Source organism: Falco peregrinus, chromosome 14 (genome assembly GCF_023634155.1).
Source record: "Falco peregrinus isolate bFalPer1 chromosome 14, bFalPer1.pri, whole genome shotgun sequence".
Taxonomy (NCBI): Eukaryota; Metazoa; Chordata; class Aves; order Falconiformes; family Falconidae; genus Falco; species Falco peregrinus.
The window spans coordinates 2914994-2930514 of record NC_073734.1 but is presented as its reverse complement, the minus strand read 5'-3'; the positions used below and the strand labels follow the sequence as shown (position 1 = coordinate 2930514).

At 48.3% G+C, this 15521-nt stretch overlaps 1 protein-coding gene across 2 annotated transcripts in view; it reads left to right on the top strand.

Moving 5' to 3' along the window:
- ZFHX3 (zinc finger homeobox 3) overlaps positions 1–15521 on the top strand; it is a 174288-nt gene that overhangs the window by 86340 nt on the left and 72427 nt on the right. For both annotated transcript variants that reach the window (XM_055818473.1, XM_055818472.1), the window contains exon 4: positions 10212–10443. In XM_055818473.1, the coding sequence (XP_055674448.1) occupies positions 10212–10443 (232 nt within the window). The remainder of the gene's footprint in view (positions 1–10211; positions 10444–15521) is intronic.

Below are 15521 nucleotides of genomic sequence, written 5' to 3'. Positions count from 1 at the left end.
AATGCATCCTTGTTGGCTTCTGTGAGGGGAGGTTGTGTCATCCATCTCTTCGATATTGATATTCTTCGATTTATGGAGAGGATTAAAAAATTGTCTTGTGTTGTTTGTTGTTATTGTATGGTTATCTGTTGGGATTCAATGTGGTACATTGCTGTAGGAAGTTATAAAGAAGCTATATGAAAACAAGGAAATCTTCAGTCTCTCATAGTGCTTGTAACTTCTCCAGAGATAGATGAAACAATAAATACCGGGCAAGGGAAGTTAATCTGTGTCTGTAGTATTTTATTAAATAACGTGAACTCAGTGTGGTTTTCTGTGGCTGGTTCAATTTCCCACATGGTTTTATGGAGCATTATTACAGTGGTCCCTTGCTGCGCGTGTCAGCGGGATGGCTGCCTGTGGGTCGGCTGCAGCAGTGCCCGCCTGTCCTGCCTGGTCCCGCAGCACCTCTGGTCTGGAAGGACATTGCATCCCCGGCGTTCCTCCAGCCTGCTGCCCGGCTTCCAGCTGCGGTGCCTGGAGCCCAGCCAGAATGTGGAAGGACGGGTGAGGGCTCACGGAGAGGCGTCCAGCCTCGTCCGTGTCCTGCTGCATGCCGAGAGCGTACTGCCCTCCACGAAAAGGGAGCCGCTTCCCCTCGGGCTGCTTCCCTCTGTGGGAACCTCCTTGTGCCGCTCCCCAGCACAGGCAGGTGCCTCTCTGCTTCGGGATGCGGTGAGCAGCGCAGCGGGTGCGGAACGCTCCTCAAGCTTTTCCTTCGGAGCGTGGTGGTTTCTTTTCCAAAAGACTTAATATGGGGGGGGGGGGGGAATACCATTTTAATTTAAATTCTTCAGGCAGGATCCACGCATACAGAGAGGGTTTCAGGTAGTTGTTTTAAGTCGGAGCCGGCGTTAGCAACACAAGACCAAGTGTGTGTTACGTGCTGTGCCTTCGAACGCGCAGAGCCTGCTCGGAGGTCCCTCACAGCGTAACACATGGATCACTCCTTTTGCTGCTGGAGGAAATAATACATCATCTGTATGGATAGTCGTAGTCTTGTTCTGCGTTATGGAAAGCCTTTTTCAATCACTCAACAGCCATATAATTACAATATGGACAACAGATTTTTATCCTGCTGTCTTTTCAGGTTCCCCCCAGCCCTTTTTATTATATAATTTGCCTTTTATGCAGTAACTTGCTGTATTCACAGGCTGTTCTAGTTCAGCTGAGTGTTCACAGCTTAACAACTCACACTGAAGTTATTATTTTCAAGTATATGTACAAAATATGTTTAAAAAAAAAGACTGTACAGTGGGATTGCTGAGCCTGCCTTTGGTTGCTGTCTTGTCTTAATGTTCAGCTGTTCTTTTCATGTTTCTTCTCTTAACTCTGGGAAAGATAAGGCTCCCTGAATTCCTCAGCTCTTGGCTGTCCCCAGCACTGAGAAAGGAGTGGACTGGAAGGCCTGACCTCCTCAGTGATGTTGCCGAGTTGTGGCAAATAAAGTTCTTGCTGTTTTTATAACTTCATCCTGTTGCTGTCCATACAGTACTTTGCAGGCACTGCTTTTAAAAAGGAAATACAAGATTTTCTGTCATATTTCTCCCGGGGTGACAGCAGCCATGCAAAGTATGAGGTGACAAAACCATGCATTTTCCTGAGGAACAAAATGTCATCAGTTCAGGTTTTGGTGAGCTTGCAAGAGGCACCCCACCGTCACCAAACCACTGTGCTGCACTGCAGAAGCTGCTGTGTGAAGCTCGGCTCACAGTTGACATCCCTCAGGTCCCTGATTTGTAACAGAATGCACTTCACATGAAGTGTATTGGGTTCGTGTTTCTTAGAGGTGCACGAGTGAGTAGCAATAGATGCCCTTGCAGACTTGCAGGGCCGTCATGGGTCCTGCAGCAGAAGCCACGCACGGCTGGAGCAGGAGCACACAAGGTTGAGGGCACCACTTTTCGGAGCAGCTGATAGGAAATGTACTCTCCATTGTGCTTTGTTTTTATCACTATAATTAGCAAGATCAATACACACACTCCTGTATTCATCTCCACATATAGCAGAGCTTACGCCTGTGCCTCCCTGGGGAGAGCTGTGAAGATTTCAGGGATCTGGAAAATTCTCTGAAGTTGCAGTTTCCCAAGAGTTGATCCGTTGTGACTGCAGCTCTTGTAATGCAGTAGTGGGAGAAAAGAAAGTTCCACGGGTGTAGGAAGAGCCCAGGTGCAGTGAGACCTTTCCCCCTTGCTGCTCAGCGATGTATAGCGTAGTGCCTAGCTGCACCCGGGGATACCCGTGTGCTACCAGAGTTAAATAATGCAGGTGGTAAATGGCATCTCCAAGTGCTACCTTAGCTCCCTTTACACCTCCTCCCTCCCTGAGGATGTCGGCATGCCATCGTGCCTCCTCTGCTCTGGGGGTGCCTCTTCTGGGGTGGGAGGGGATGGCCAGCCCAGCTGGGCCAGCATGGGCTTTGCCATGGGCTTTGTTCTTCCTCGAGGGCACAGGAGGAATCTTAGTGATGCTCTTACACTTTCAGTAGTCCCACACAGATTTTCATCTTTGGGGATCTCTTTTAACGAATGATTAATTAGTACTTTCAGATCTGTCGCACAATTAAAAAGGTGCGGGTGTCAATACAAAAAAGTTCAACCTTTCTTGGCTCTTGTTTTCTGTTAATCTCTCTTGGGGTTTTTGCCCACTGACCCTGGGGGACTGTGAATACGTGGGGATGCTGCTCGTCACAGTCTGCATAAACAATGTCCTCGTTAAGAGCTGATCGGCTTAGCCAGGCCCCATGAAGAAGTTAGCTGCCAGAGCTGAGCAGAAGCTGGGACTGTTGCCTCCCTCTGGGCTTTAGCCCCTCCTCATTAAGCAGGTCCGGGCTATTGATTGGGAGCTTGTGTTTGGAAGAGTCTTACTTACTCCATGCATTATCTTGACAGATTGATCAGACCTGATTGAGAACCTCTTAAAGGAACGAACAGCTGTAATGGGAAAGTTGGACTCTGTCATCCGTTAGGATGATTCTGGGAGCGAGAAGAACGAGGCTGACATCTTGGAGCAATTGTATTTACAATTAACATGGCTGAAAACGATTGCCTCTATTGATCCCCCCTTCCTGCAATTACAGCCCCATTGTTTACATTCCAGCACTTCGGTTATAAAAAGGAAATTCAATAATTATTGCATTATTTAAAGTTAAAGTGCCACAGAGTTTGCTGGCTACGCTTGCTGGTTGATTTAACGTTCAGTAAAATCCATGCTGAGCTCTCCATCTTTAGGCTGAGCAATATTTGGCTTTTAATGAGACTTCAAGGGCTGGTGGAGCAAGCCCAGTTTGCTGGGTGACTTTTGGGGTCGTTTATGGGGGAATCCCAAAGCATTTCAGCACAGCGAGCACCAGCCTTGTGGCCGGCGGGTGAGCATCTGTGGCCTCTGCCCGCGTGGGACCTCATGGGGATGGCTCCTTTCCCGTGCTGCAACGGGGGGTGGCTGTTACTTGGAACTGCCAGGAACTCGTGTGCCTCGTACGTTACTGCTGACCTGCCAGGCTCTGCTCAGCTGCCCTGTGTGTTGCTGCAGGGCTCTTCTTTGAGGAAAGTCCTTGGTCTTGCTTCTCTCCTGCTTCGCATCATGGCGGTCGGGAGCTTGTGGTGTGACGGCCAGGGACTCTGCACGGCCGCGCTCCATTCTTCTCAGCAGGTCTGTGCTTGCCTGGGGCTCACGGGGTCAGTGTTGGCCCCGTCATGATACCAGGGGTATTCACTTCATGCCAGGCAGGGTTGAAGGGCACCAAAAAGATGTTCAGAAGGGGGCAAGAGGGTTAGGCACAGGCTGTTAATTGGGGTGGCTGGTGCTGTTCTTTAGGCCTTTCAGTGTGACTTAGGGACTTGCATCGAGCATCTCAGCCGCTTTGGCATGAGGGAGTGCTACCTTTCCAGCCTTCTGGAAAGAAAAATAAAGATCAGGAACCAAAAGCTAAATCACAGTTCAGATTTGTTGCGCAAAGTCTCCTTGTCCTCATCTTGTGGTGGTGTTTTTAAAGGCTTGGGCGATAATGAGGAAGCTTTAGCTGGAGGTGGGGGAGTGGTGCTCACCCTTAGGCCGTTCCAGTTACCACAAGCTAAACTGCAAAAACTTGTGGCCATGTGAGTCTGAACTCCACAGTCGGCAAGCCGCGCGAAGGAGCTGTTATGCAAGGAGCTGGAGAACCTGGAATGAGGGAAGGGTTTTGTAACGCTACTTCTTCAGAAGCAGTAAACAACTGCAGTATGTTGGTGGAATACGAAAAAGCGTAAGTTCATCTTTTGAACCTGCTGTATGGAGAATCAGTTTTTTCCTCCTTTCAAAACATCTGGGCTGCGGGGTGGCTGCAAGCACACCAGCGCATAGCCAGCATGTGTTCTCGCTGCATGCAGCATCCGCCCCGCATCTCCGTCAGCTCCAGGAAATTCCAGCCGGGGCTGCAGGTGTGAAAGGAGAGCAAGACGGATGGGCCAGCTCTGACTTTTATGGAGTACTTGGAACAGACTGGGATCAGACAGCTGCATCCACATGACTTTCATTAAAAATTCAGATTCTTCTCTTCCAGGACTGTGATTTATCTCGTGCAGCAGATCAGAGGCACATGGGGGCCAAGAGACACTTATGAGGCTTCTGAGGTCCATTGCAGGGTCTGGTCCCTTTCCATGGCAACCTGTAGCCTCCCCTCCAGCTCTGGTGTAAGGATCGTGTCTCGTCTGGCTCCCCAGGAGTGCATTGTCACCGGCACGGTTCTTGCTGGCATGTGAAATGTTTCCTGCCAAGCCTGTTACTAATTACCCGTGTCTGACTTCACCCTGAGGAAGAGTCAATCCCTGGGCATCCTTCTGTGCTGAGGATGTGCTCATAGGGCTGGCGTGCCTCCAACACCTCCTCCTGAACACGGCAGGGTGTGCTGGTGTTGGCTTTCACAGTAACCCTGTGTGGCTTGAGATCTCGCGTAACCCCTGTGTGCTCCACTGGTTCTGCGTGCCACCGTGGGCTTCACAGGGGTCCTGCCGGCTCTGGGGCTCGTTGCGGGTGCTGGTCAGATGTAAATGCTTGCAGGAAAGAGGAGGAGCAGTGCACATCTGCAGCGATGCTCCCTTCCACGGCTTTTGTAACCCTTCAGCAGTTTTTTGGCTCCTTCTTCCTCAGCTGCATCTGTCAGTTCTTTTAAGTCACTAATTTTACCCATTCTAACAGAGCAGACATCGTGCTGAGTTCAGCAGTACAAGGGTGTTGCATGTGGAAACAAAAACTCTTCCAAAGACATTTGAGACTGAAAACTTTTTCATGAAGAAGCTCTTGGTAGTTGAGTGGCCTCCAGTTTTGTGGCAGGAGCATCCTGTAACGTGAGCACCAGCAGGAGAAAGTGATCAAAAGTGATTTGGAAGGAGATTTCTCCATACTGTTTATCAATTAGCCATACCACCACCTGGTCTTGCTGAGCGATCAGAGTCGGTAAGCAGCAAGGGTGTTTGCGTAAATAAGCGGGCGGTGGGCTTCTCTGGCCGTCCCTGTCAGTGTGTTTGCAGAGATGTCTGATTTGGTTGGTTTAGGGTCCAGGTCCTTGCTGCAGCTGGTGGTCCTGTCAGCCCGCTGCTGGTGAGGAGAGGAGTTCTTTGTCTCACAGCTGGCAGGCCAGGGGCTTTTGGGATTCCCACTGTTGGCAGTGCGGGTTAGTCCTGAGCAGCTTTTAGGGCCCTCCAAAGGGCAAGCTTTATACAAGATAAATTTAAGTTTGCGTAGAAATGAGGCCTTTTTGCTAATGAACAACAAACATCAAAAGCACGAGATAGTTCAAAGTGGTTATTGCATCTCCCTCGTGAGCTAGGGTTACAGTTCAGATAGCCCCAGAACAGTGTCTGACCCACTAAATGTAGCAAATAAGGTTTGAAAAATAACATTGTGCCTTCTGGCAACAGAGTGCTATAGGGAGGATTATCCGCTCATGTTACCATAGGAATCGGGCTCTTTACACAATGACTGTAATAATACAGAAGAGGTTTTAAGCAGATAAAGATTTAACATCTTTTAATACTTAAAAGACATACAAAAGTTTTTAGAAATGAGATTAAATGGTGAACATTAACTGCAGTAACACCTACATAGGTATTCAGCAGGAGAGTTCATTACTTGTGTAGTAGTAGCAACATGGATCCTCAGTTCCAGTTACAACACTCTCATCTCCGAAGAACTTAGTCTGAGTACATGGCACGGGGGTGAGGCGGACTGCCTGCAGTCAGACAGATTAATACAGCTGTCGCATTAAATTCCATGGTTATTGAAAAGTGCTGTGGGTGAGGCGGTGTTAGATGGGGAAAAGACAGACTGTAAAATAAAGTTTGCAGGATGTGAGAGATGGAGGTGAAGAGAAAGAAAAACTGAATGTATCATCATCCCATACTTTGTTTAAAAGTAGTTTTCCATAGTCATACGCTGTGAACATTTATTATGCTATTATTTACTAGAAGAAAACAATTCAGAGCCAGACGTTAGAGAGCAAGGGCTGGAAAGTCAGTCCATCAATCCGGCACGGGTCTGCCCGTCCCAGCACAGGCAGCCTTGCTCGCGCTTGCAGGGCACCTCGCTGGCCCGCGCCCTCCGCACCCGTCCCCTGCGCCGAGGGGCTGGGGCAGCGCTGGCACCGGTGTGCAGGTGTCTCCCCCTCCTCCTCCCGCGCTGGAGGGGCCGGGGCTGTGCACTGCGATTCCCACAGGGATGGCGTGTTGCCTGCTGGCCCCCAGCACTCTGCAGTGCGTATAAGCACAAGTCACAATTTTTCCCCTGCTTATTTAAACTGTCTTCGCGTTCAGACCCTCTAAACGTGCCAACTTCTTTGAGCCAAACCCAGAGGAAGGGCTCTGTGCAATACTCCCTGAACCGGCCAGGAACGCGCGTCAGGCAGATCATGTGGGGCAGGGCTGAGGCCGTCCCAGCGGCTGGCGCGAGCGTGGCCGCCCAGCGAGCATGGTTTGGTACGGAGTCACCCTGAAATACTGTTTTTGTTGTGAGAAGCTAAAGGAGAGGCTCCGGCGGTGGTTGTCGGTGCCCCTCTGTGGGGCTGGGCTGGCAGCCAGCTCTCCCCAGCGGCTGCTCCCCATCCCGGGGGTTTGTTTGCCATCCTGCTGCCACGCGGCTGTGCCCGGGTGATGCCACCCCGCGCGCCGGGCAGAGCTGCAGTGGGTACCTCTTGATGTTGAGATGAAGTTGCCAAATATGGGGGCTCGTCACCAGTGGGGAACTGGTGTTCCGTGGGAAAGGTCTGCAGAGAAGGTCAGGGGCTGGCGGTGCAAGGTTTGTGGCAAATGGAGGAGATGAGGTCTCTGAGCAGGATCGTCCTGTGTGAGTCACAGCCCGAGAGCCGAGCGCTTCCCAAATGGAAGGTGGGCCAGATTTCATTTGATTTGTGTGTAGGAATAGGTGTTGTGAGTGGCACGGTGTTATGCTGCGGTTAATGTACATACAGGAACAGCCCGCATCCCCCTGGGAAGCTGTACTCGTGAGCCGTATGGTTTCCATCAGAGCGTTCCTCTATCTGTTTCTGATTTAAAGTGGAGCTTTGACTAAACCTGATCAATATTTTGCATACCATGCGTGAAGAACCAGATGTTGGAAGTTTCCTATCGTTGAGAGGGAGGGGGCAAACACCCCCTCCCGGACTTGCAGAAATCAATGTTCTCTGACAGTAGCTGGTTGGTTTTCCTAGGAACAATATATTCTTTTGATTGTCAAGTTGATTTGTCTTCTAATAAGGTTCTGGTTTAATATTTTGATTTTTTTTTCTGTGATACGGGTAAATTCTCACAAGAGGAAAGCTTAACAGTGTGATGGACAATAACTACATGTACTTGTCCAGCGTTTTGTCACTTCCAGCAACTCACAGCTAGTGCTTGCTCGTCCGTCACATTGTCTTATTCTGGCCTGCTCCTTTCCTCTGTTGGAAGACTGACATGATTCAGAGGTAGGCGTGCGATGTCATGCCGTGTCTGGGGTGGACTTGGTGGTGTTGGCACCCTCAGGTCTTGACGCCTCTGGCAGAACAGGCAGGCAAAGCTGACCCAAGCAGAAGGGGTATTGGAACATGCATGAAGTGGGCGCAGAAGAGGAGCAAAATATAAGACATGTTTGTTAAACTGTTTAAAACAAATGTTTTCCTAAAATCCCCTTTCAAATGAGAGTAGTACAGACTGTGCCTCTGGTTCCCATGTCCTTAATATTTCCTTGAACCTGTGACCAGTTTTTTCTCTAATTGATCACTAGGGGTTTCCTCTGCCTTCTCGCAGAAGCTACTGCTGAGCCTATTGGCACTTTCTGAGCTTGAACGTGATGTTTGCAGGATGGGTGCTTCCCCGACATCCCTCTTGACTGACGGAAGACAGGGGTTGCTGTGCATCTCCTGGAGCGAGACCCCCAGGCTGCGGCGAGACGGGGCGGCAGGGAGGTTTTATTGCCAAGGCTGTATCTTAAGCAGGGCAGAGAGAGGCTGGTTAAGCCGGGCCACGCAAGCCGTGTGTGGCTCTTGTGACTGGCTCACTATCCTTAGCTTTTTATGTCTTAAACCATTTCTCCTTTTCTGGCTCAGAAAGAGAGTAATGCATGCAAACAATAGAAATGAGTGGAAGAAGAAGTTCTTATGAGGGAAAACAGCAAAAAAAAAACTTTTGAGGGCACCAGCGGGATTAGTGCCCTAGTGAATTCTTCAAATATTACAGTGAATTTAATTAAATACATCGCAATCCCAAAAGAGGCTAGTCTAATTAGCCAGATCTAGAATACATTTATTCTCTTCCCTCACCCTTCCAATCAGAAGCCTCAGCATCAGCTCCTATCCTATTTTTAATCATTCCTAGACTCAGAGGGCTCTCCTTCCTCTGTGTTAGCGAAGCACACAGCGCTGGGTAATATGTCTTTAATCTTATCTGAGCTGTAACTCAGATAATAGACATCAGAATTTTTACCAGAAGGTCCTGGCTGCACATAGGCAATATTTTTGATTGACAAATCTTGAGTTCATGTCCAAATCACCTTACTTATGTGCCTTGGACAAAGTGCATGGTGAGGCAAGAGTTTCATGAGATGACCCAGAAGACAAAAAGAGGTCTTGAGGTTGGACAGCAGAGCTGGCAGGGATTATTTTTTAGCTGAAATGTAGGTGTGTAGTGAAAACCCCAAATAGCCCTCACTGAGGAGTCTTACATTTGACTTCGGTATCCGTTTTTCTTCAACTTGTGATAAGCCCTTACTGTGGGAATTGGGAGGGTTACTGTGAGCTCTGAGTCCTGGTGCTGCCCAAACTGGACAGAGTGGGGCTGTGCCATGGCAGCCAACATAGCTGTAAGCAGTGAGTTTGTCCCTCTGCTTTTAAGAAATAATTGCTGCATCCTTGGGATCTGTGACATAAAATAGCTATTCATTTCCCTAGCAGCGTGGATCTCTGTGCCAGACGATGGATAGATTTTGTCAAATAATCAAGGTATAATCTTGAATTAGCTATATTGACTGCAGTAGCGGAGCTTCAGAGGGTGGCAAGATTTTATTTCTAAGTGCTAACCTCTTGCAGTGGTACCCAGCCGCGTGCTCACCATTGGCTTCTCAGTCTGGATTGTTGTGGCAGATGTCTTCCAAGCCAGGCTGCTGCTTTCTTCCGGGTCCGAGGGAGTAAAACCCAGATGCCAGGGAACAGAGCGCTCAATGATGGATAGGATGGCACACACTCTATGCTCTGCTTCCATATGCTGTTTCTAGGACCTCTTGATCTGATGGGTTCTTCGTGTTCTAGGATTGCTGTGGTCTTAGTCGTCTTAGTTTACAATGAGAATTTATCAAATCTAGTTTTATCTGTTTGACATGCCGTTGGATCCTCTCCCAGGATGAGCTTCAAATATGAAAGAATTAGCCATGCGTAGGTGTGAGTAGATGTTAATGTTAGATCTGGTATTTTCTTTCACTGAAGGAGAAGATCTTGCCTATCTTGATTTTTGCTTCTGTGCTCATTTCAGCGTGTTACGTTTTTCTTGCTTCTAAGCAGGAGAGTGTATGGTACCCTGAGAATAAACAGGCTTGATCTTACTGCGTCTTTGTCAAAATGTGGTTTCTTTCTTAATTCTCAGGTGGCTTTTAGCAATTTACAGTGGACTAACCCAGGGAGACTGGAGATGATAAAGGAAATTCACATCTCTCTGCTTTATTCTTCACAGCACCTTCAGCATCACGAGAGCGGGGTTGAGGGTGAAAGCTGCTATTATCACTGTGTCCTCTGTAACTACTCCACCAAGGCCAAGCTGAACCTTATCCAGCATGTGCGTTCCATGAAACACCAGCGGAGTGAAAGCCTACGTAAGCTGCAGCGCCTCCAGAAAGGTCTTCCTGAAGAAGAGGAAGACTTGGGACAGATCTTCACCATCCGGAAGTGTCCAGCTGCTGAGGCTGGTGAGTGCTGCCTCCCTTGCATGAACAGGGTCGGGCTCTTGGCTTCTCTGCGTCACAGGATTTGACCAGCAGCATCAGAACCTCCACGCAGTTCCGTGCCAAGCTCGGTGGCTTTTCTTGTGTCTCTTCCCTGCTGTGGGGGTCGGTATTGCTTGTCAGTAATGTGTTACGGGAGTCACGGCTGCCCTGGGGTAGCACAAGACCCTTCTTGTACCTGCAGCATCCAGCATAGCTCTGCCTCATGGGGCTGGTGGCTGGTGGCTCTGAAGCACCAAATACTTGAGCACATGCTTCGTTTTGTAGTTGTAAGTGGTCCCCTCCGTTCCAGCAGGGTAAATGCGGGTTTGACTTGTAGATGTGTGTATGTTTGTTCAGGTTAGTTTCTTACACAGGGGAATGTTGTATGCGTGTCTAAAGATACCATCACATTTAGACAACTCTAACGAACTATCGTACTATACTTTCTGTAGCTATTTTGTAACGTGTTAAGTGATGTCTTGAGCGCCAGTGCAAACCTGTCCCAGCTGGTTCATTGATTTCTAGCATTTCAGCCACACTGGATCGGGAGGAAGAGCTGGTTGCAAGGGGTGGGCAGGAGAAGGGGCTGGTTTTCCATGTCTCCTCTTGACAAGGTGGATAAGGTGAAGGACTTGGATGAAGCATTTGCTCATACAGAAAGGACAGGTAATAGGAAGGGGATTGCAGCTGTGAATCTAGCAAGAGAAAATGTACATTAAAGGGAAGAGGCTGGGCAAAACAGAAATTGTACTTTTTTTAATTGTTTAAAGGGTTAAGAAGGTTTTTTTTTATGTTAGGAAAAAGCAGGATCTAGTGAAGCCCTCTTTGAAGGGAGCAGGAGGAGGAGGAGGGGAGCCTGCCCAAGTCTTCTGGTACATGTGCTGTCAGGGATGTGAAGACACTGGAGCTGGAGCAATGCCAGCAAAAGCCTTTACAACCCTCCTCTTGGCTTCAGCCAGGACTTCCCTGCATGACTGCTGTTGAAATTGCTAAATCTTACAGAAATCGCTGAGGAACTGGCATTTTGCAATTAATGCACATAGGGACAAGGAGAGTCATCTTAGCTTAAAGGCAGTGAGAAAGGAAAGCAGCACAAACTGGAAGAGAATAGGTGTGGGTCTTAGAAAGGTCCATTGAATTAAGACCTGGGTTGCGTTGCTGTTATGCATGTTAGTAACAAGGACCTGAAATAATTGCGAAACACCCAAAAAGTAAAGCAGGAGATTTTTCATTAAGAGTTAAATTCAGTCTCATGGAAAAAAGTGACCGATCTGTGAACTCAGCAGCCCAGTGGAGTAGAGGGCATGGAGCATGCTTTCCCAAAGGTCACGGCGGCAGTGAAAGCGTGCTGTGGTTGCCACACTGTCCCGGAGGGGACAGCAGCTCTTACAGCCGTTCTGCTTCTCTGCAGTGCTCCACTGTAGAAAAACATTCAGATTTTGAAAGGGTATGTTGATCAGTGTTGTATGATTTGTGAGTTTTCTTAAAAGTAAAATGAACAGAGGGAAGAAGCTGTCTGTGCCCTTTTGTGATATACAGAACAATCCTAAAAAAATCTTTGTTTACTTTAGAAATTTTTGTTTACCTTGTCTCTTACTTTAGAAGCCTTATCTTTCCCTGTACGTCCACCAGGATTATGACATGGCAGGTACTGACAGTGCAGAAGCATACTAGCTGAAACTGTTTAAAAAAAAATATGTAATTTTAACTAAAAGTTGTGACAAGTCACTAAAAGGAAATCTCAGTTTAAAAATATTTTATTTTTTTGAATGGCTTGAGATAATCTCCTTTAACCTTGTTGGTTCTTCAACAAAAACTGACAGCAAACAAGACACTGAGAATTTCTTTATCATACTTTACTTCAAAGGTTAAAAATACAAGTAAGGGTAAGACTCTGTAGAATGCAAAGGGGAACCACTGATCTCTTTTGCAGGTCGTTTTGACCTGAGATACTTCATTGCAAACGCTCTTCCAGCCCATTGTTGAGCAAGAGTAAGCAGGCACACCTCACCAGCGCACTGGTGGCCACAGGCACAAGGCGCTGGTCCAGTTATCCCTGCAGTGACAGGAGCCAGATTTGGATGAGAAGCTGCAGTACCCTGGTGGGAGAGAGTGGATGCTTTCATCTCTCACTTATGCTGATCCTGTTAGGGTATCAGAACATCAACTCGAATGTAAAGCAGGGTGGCTCCGCTGCCCCAGGCCAGCAGCTGGGCTGAGGCTGTTCCCTGAGGGAAGGCATGTCAGGATGCCGGCTGGTGCCTCTGCCCCTGGGTGTCAGGGCAGGCGGGGGCACGGCATCCAGGGGTGGTCCTCGCGGTGGGCAATATCAGCCTCTTGCAGGGCACAACAATGATTTGTTTCTTGGCTTTCATTTATTCAGTGTGAATTCTTTATGCATAAAAAGATCTGCCTCAAACAGGCTGATCCTTCCCTTTTTTCTGTGACATTTAAACTCCCAGCGTTATAAAATGCTGCTGTTACTTATTGTTCAGCTGGCTGTTATTTTTCTGAAGTTTTGGGTGTCAGTGATGTGTAGCAGGAATACGCACATACTTAGGCTTTAATTCGCTCTCCTGACGTGTGTGTTTTTTCTTGGATTTGAACTTCGCCAGTCTGTTTGGCTCTCAGACCTGTTCAGGATTGCCGCACATGCTGCTCAGTGAGGCTTCACCCAGAACGGTGCTGCCAGCGTGGGAAACACTCGTCTTTGTGGCAGGGCTGCACGTGGGGTTTGCAGCTGGCACTCTGCATTTCTTTCTCCTGTATAATACGACGGTGTCTGCTGTATCCCCATTATGAGGTTTTTTGGGTTTTTTTCTGAGGGCTAGGTGGACTTTCCTCACTGCCTTTTGATGAGAAGTCTCTGGTGGTAACGGGTAGCACAAGAAAGTCTTCCTTGTGTTTTAGACACCTTGAGCAGAAAGTGATTTACTGATCTGTAACACGTCTGTTGGGGGGCCCAAAGGGACAGTGACTTTTTTGCTGGTTTGCTGCATTACAAGTGCAGTGGTTTGTTTTGATGTCGCTGTTACTCTATGGTAATCATCACTGTGATTCTCTCTCCTCTAGTTAATTATATTTGGTTTAAATTCATTTTCCCTACAAATATAATACCAGCTTGCAGTTTTTTCCAAAGCGAATCCCCTTTTGTTATCACTGCTCTTTCTGAGACTCTTAAAACATTTCAGTCCTCACAGCTTTTCTACTTTCTGCAAAGCTCCTCCCTGGGAGGGTGGCCTGGCCCCAGACCGGCTGCCCCGGGAGGCTGTGGAGTCCCCGTCCTGGGAGATGCCTGCAAGCCGATGGGCAAGGACGAGGCCCTGAGCAGGACCTCAGCTAGCACCTGTTTTCTCTCCCTGCAGAGCTGCAAGTGTTCAGGGCAGAGCCGGCAGAAAACTTCTCGTGCTGGTCTGTTTTCTTGCTGGTCTGGCTGGCCGGCTGCTGGTTTGCCTCAGCAGTAGTGTGAAAAACCATCCCTCTCCTCACTCCTTAGTCCGGTGTGCTATGACCAAGAGCAAGCAGGCACAAGCAATCACATTGTAAGGGTTCCTGAGTTCCCAGGGGGTGGCGGGGTCCAGCCAGCTGCTGCCCCTGCTAGGGCAGACCCCTGGGCCAGCCGTGACTCAAGGCGAGGTGCCAGCACAGAGCAGCCACAGTCGCTCCTCCTGCTGCTGGACACCTTTGTGGCTTTGCTAGAAATGCTGAAAGATTATTCATGGCTTTTTTCTTTCCCTAACTTCATCCAGCTTGTGCCAATCTTCTCATCTCCAGCTTTACATAAAACTGCGGGGTGCTGCCATGAAAGGTAACGCAGCCCTCGTGCTGTAGCCTTGTGTTAAGTGGGACTGTGTAGCCTGGGTGAGTGGAGTTGCCTTGTTCCCCTTCCCACTCCATCCTGTTTGCTCCGTGGCAGAGAGCAGGTGCCAGGGTTAAACGACGTGTCTGTCTGTGTGTATGTACTGGCCTGGTGTGTGCAAGCATGTAGGAAAAAGCATTGCTGCTGTGGGGCGCTGCGTAGATATTTGCTTGTATAGATGCATCTCAGTCTCTTGGAAGAGAGTGTCTGATCATACCTTAATTAGTCCTCTAACAATCTACAAAGGTCAGTGCCAATTGCCTGTTCATTTACATTTGTAATTGTGGTGGTTCTTGATTGCACATTAGTTGCAACTCATTCACTCCCACCCTGCAGAAAACACATGCAGCAGCCTAAGCAACATCCTTGTAGACACAAGGACCTTTGTCTCTGCTTGTGCGGGCAGCACAGCCTTCACTGAAACTTTTGTCTTTTATGGAAGAGAGCTTTAGAAGCTACACTCCACTTCCAGTAAAGGGATGATGAAGTCGTTGGCAGGGAAATTATATGGACATCAGGCGAGAAACCCAATCCTCCTTGAACTGGATAATTAAAGACAATTAAACTTTACTGCTTGCTCTGAGAAGTGTGCTAATTATGCAGGAGACGGGGAAGCAGGCCCAGGCTGGACGTTCAGCTGTTTTGTTGATCAGAAAGAATACAGCTTTAGGGGTGGGGGTTGATTTTCCTTACGGGGTATTTTTGGACATCTATTGCTGTAGTATCTGGGCTGTTGCCACTGCAGATGTCAGCCCCTTGCTGCAGAAGCATCTGTGTAACGTTACCCGTACACTAATTGATTTTTAATGATGGGAGTTTAGAGAGAAAAAAAAAACAACCCAAACCCACAATAAAAAACAAAACATTCTCGAGATGTAGGGATGGATGCACTTAGGACTCATTAGGTAATAATAGAAATAAGAGTGAAACAACCTGCACCAAATTTTCATTCTGGCTTTGAAAGTCTTTCCTTCTAGAAGGTGTTGAGTACAGACAGCCCATTTCATAACTCGGACAGCGGTGTGTGGAGTAGCTGGTCTGCAGTGGAACTGCTGCTTCGTCTCCAGTACACATTGCACAGGGACGTACACACACCCCTGCTCGCCCTGTTGCTCTTCACGTGCCATCCACACGCATCAGGGTTTGTTACAGCCGCAGCTGTGAAGCCTGTTTCTCCTTAGGCAAGTGCTGTTCATAATTA